The sequence below is a fragment of the Jatropha curcas genome, chromosome 5 (genome assembly GCF_041381405.1).
Source record: "Jatropha curcas cultivar XTBG-Jc1 chromosome 5, XTBG_Jcur_1.0, whole genome shotgun sequence".
NCBI classification, from domain to species: domain Eukaryota; kingdom Viridiplantae; phylum Streptophyta; class Magnoliopsida; order Malpighiales; family Euphorbiaceae; genus Jatropha; species Jatropha curcas.
In genome coordinates, this window is record NC_143155.1 from 8349431 (window position 1) to 8352738 (window position 3308).

At 29.4% G+C, this 3308-nt stretch overlaps 1 protein-coding gene across 1 annotated transcript; it reads right to left on the reverse strand.

Moving 5' to 3' along the window:
• Nucleotides 1-655: 655 nt before the first annotated feature.
• Nucleotides 656-2589, reverse strand: LOC149496182 (pseudouridine-5'-phosphate glycosidase-like; the record flags this gene model as incomplete). Its single annotated transcript, XM_089721850.1, is given in 6 exon segments — nt 656-716; nt 819-878; nt 1414-1496; nt 1761-1871; nt 2097-2190; nt 2273-2589. Coding segments are annotated over 6 exon segments (484 nt in total), but the record flags the coding sequence as incomplete, so codon positions are not given.
• Between the last annotated feature and the right edge of the window lie 719 nt (nt 2590-3308).

A 3308-nucleotide genomic window follows, 5' to 3' on the forward strand; every position in this document is an offset into this window, starting at 1 on the left:
TTTCATATCTCTGCATTTACCCAAACTTCAGTCTACAACTATAAAAAATTCTCAATAGCTAATAGTAATATTTAGTGATCATTTTATGTTTTTCTCCTTATCCCATCTCAATCTTTGTATCCATAAAATTACCTCATCACTTGCCAAAAAAAAAAAGCACATTTGTTGCTACCTTGCAATTTTTCTTGATATGTTTAACCTGTTAATCATTAGAAAGATAAAATATTCCAAATCTCGCAAGAACAATCCTGCAGCATTGTGTAGCAATTTTATGATTGCTAACTCTGTTTTTAATTAGATTTCATCTCCTACTTATTAAGCCAAATCAAAAACTATTCTATAGCCAAATTGTGACAAACTCAACAACACTGCACCAACTTCATCGGAGATTCAAGAAATTCTAAATATAAATGAACATCCGCACATGTATACACACAGAGACAGACAGATACGCTATTGTTTTGCTAGTTGCAACATAAAATAATGGCAGATATCAGCTTTCAGTCTTTTTTATATATACATAATGAATAACTCTTCTTCTATACCCCATGCCAAATCATTAAAATGGATCCGGATCAATCAAAGACATAATAAACACATTTCTGTGGTATAACATTATTTCTGTGGTATAACATTAGATGGAACAGAAACGTACTATGCTCGCCATGTCTATGTACTCCTCCAGTTCCTCCAGTAACAAACACAGAAATACCAACCTGAAAGATTTTTCATAAACAAATCTTAGTGAAACCTACATATAGGCGATACTAGAAAAGGAATACTAAAAAAAAGGGTGTAAATTGTTTATGACTGAGAACCATTGAAGCAAAATACATGGTTGCAGAAACAGTAGTTGCACCATTCCCTCTGGTGGTCACCTAGAAAAAGCATAAGCAAGAATGTAACGTTAGCTGCAAAAGTTAACAGGAAAATTAAAATTACAGCAATGTTTAAAGGAATTTCACTGGTCACAAATTTATTGATATACAATAATGATTATCATTTTCAAAAAATTAAATAAATAAATAAAACCAATGTAAATCTAGGTATAAAATTATTAGTGAATCATCCATGTTCAGTTTTAGAAGCCACAAGTTTAGAAATGACTAATCACGTTTAGACACATCATGGGTACTTTTAAACTGCTCCTAGAATGACTTCAGAAACTATTGATCACAATCACAGTCAGTTATAGCTAATTTTAGGTCAATTTTTCATGGCCCTCTCTCTTAGAAGTTTAGTAACAAAAATTTCAGGAATAACTTCATAAATTTTCAATGAACGGGTCTAATTTCATTCTTACATGTTATACTGGGTCAAAGTTTTCAACTATATGCCATCAAATCAAATCTATTAAATGCGATTACTCATTTCTTTTAGTTTTTGGAAAGAAATGATAATAAAGCTACTTACAACATGCACAATGTCCCTCCTTGCAGTCTTTCGTGCTTTACTTCCCAGAGTAGCAAGTCTCTCCAGCTCTTCTATGCTTAAACCTAAATAAATAGCTTACGAATATTAAATATTTACATAAAAAAAATGTAGAATATACCAAAAAAGGTTACATTTGTTGTAGTGGCAGGAGAAGTACCGATTTATTCAATTTGTCTTCATTATTCATGCAAGTTTTGTTCCTTTTTTTTTCTTTTTTTTTTTTTTTTTTTTTTGGGTTGGGGCAGGACACAGAGAAAATATACATAATAAGAGGAATTGAGACAATCTAATTGCAATTGTAAAATATAAGAGTTTTAGATTCAAACCTATGCATGGTATGCCATCTAAAATTGCAATAGTAGCAGGAACTGCTCCATTCTTTCTCACAATTGCCTCCACCTCTCTTGCTGTCTCCAAATTTTGAGGATATGGCATCCCTGAACATAAGTAACGAAATGTGCAATATCCAAACTTAAATTGAAACTTATAAAGTTAGCCTAATCAATACAAATTACCAAAGCTTTCATTAACAACCATAGTCTGCATAGAAAATTTAAGCCCTAGAATTCTAAAATAGGCTTCAGAGTTCATTAACATTCCAATTGAAAAACAGAGCCAAAACAAAAACAAAGAGTGAGAACAGAGTACTGAATTGGGGTTACCATGGGATATAATAGTGGATTCTACGGCAACAACAGGTTGACCAGATGACAAAGCTCGAGAAACCTCTGGAGATAACTTCACCAATCTTCCAATCTACAAAACCAAAAATCAGATTAATTAGAATCATCATTCTTAAAACCTTAACTATATAGAGAGAAAGGGGGGACAGAATTGCCTTAGAGTTTGAGTCTGTAGGGCTCAGATGTCCTTGAAGATGGGATAATCTTGACATAGCTGAAGACGTCGTCATTTTGGAACTGTAATTTCAACAGCACAAACACTCGAAACTCTCTTCGGTAAAGGTCGCAGTTTGAGTATGCCAGAGTAATTTAGTGCATGAAAAATTAGTTCGCTGATGAAACGAACTTGCCTTCTAATGTACCGTATTCTAAACCCTGCTGGTTTGATTCGTTTGAAGTAATCATCAATTAATACCTTTTCTTACAGATGAATTCAAAATGTAAAATTTATTTATAAATGAAGTCATGATAAATAAATTTTGAATGTTTAGAATAAACTCAAAGCTGAAATTCATTTGATTTTATTTTCTAGATTAGAATAATAATGTAGAAGGATGAGAGAATTATTGATTTTGTCATAAGGTTTTGTATTAGTTTGTGGAATTCATTTGAAAATATCATCTTTTCTAATAAAATTTGGTTTCATTATAGTTAATTTCATAGAATTAAATTTGTATAATTTAAAGCTTCAATTTTTTGTATCAAATACAAAAATTTAGATTTATCAAATAATTCCATAAATTTTTACCGAATTCATTTATTTCAAATAAGATCTAAATCTAAATTAATGGTTTGAAAAAAAAAATTAAAACCAAATCATACTATCAAAAATTATAATTAAATCAAATTTTTAGTGGCGATTTGGTTCAATTTAATTTGATTTTACAGTTTAAAAGAAAAAAAAAAAAAACTTCCTCATTGATTAAGGGTTAATAGTATATTGAATATAACAAATGGATTATTACAAATAATTATATAAAATACACATGATTTTAAATAATTGTTCAAAATTTTTAAATTAATTTTTTATTGATTTACTCCGGGCACAATCCAAAAAATTTATATATACATAATGCAATAAGACATTAATTAAACAATTTATTTATATAGAATTTAAATATTGATTTAATTTTACATTTATTTTTAAAAAAAGTTATGAAAAAGCTATAGTTTCACCTATGTTTAGCTTGT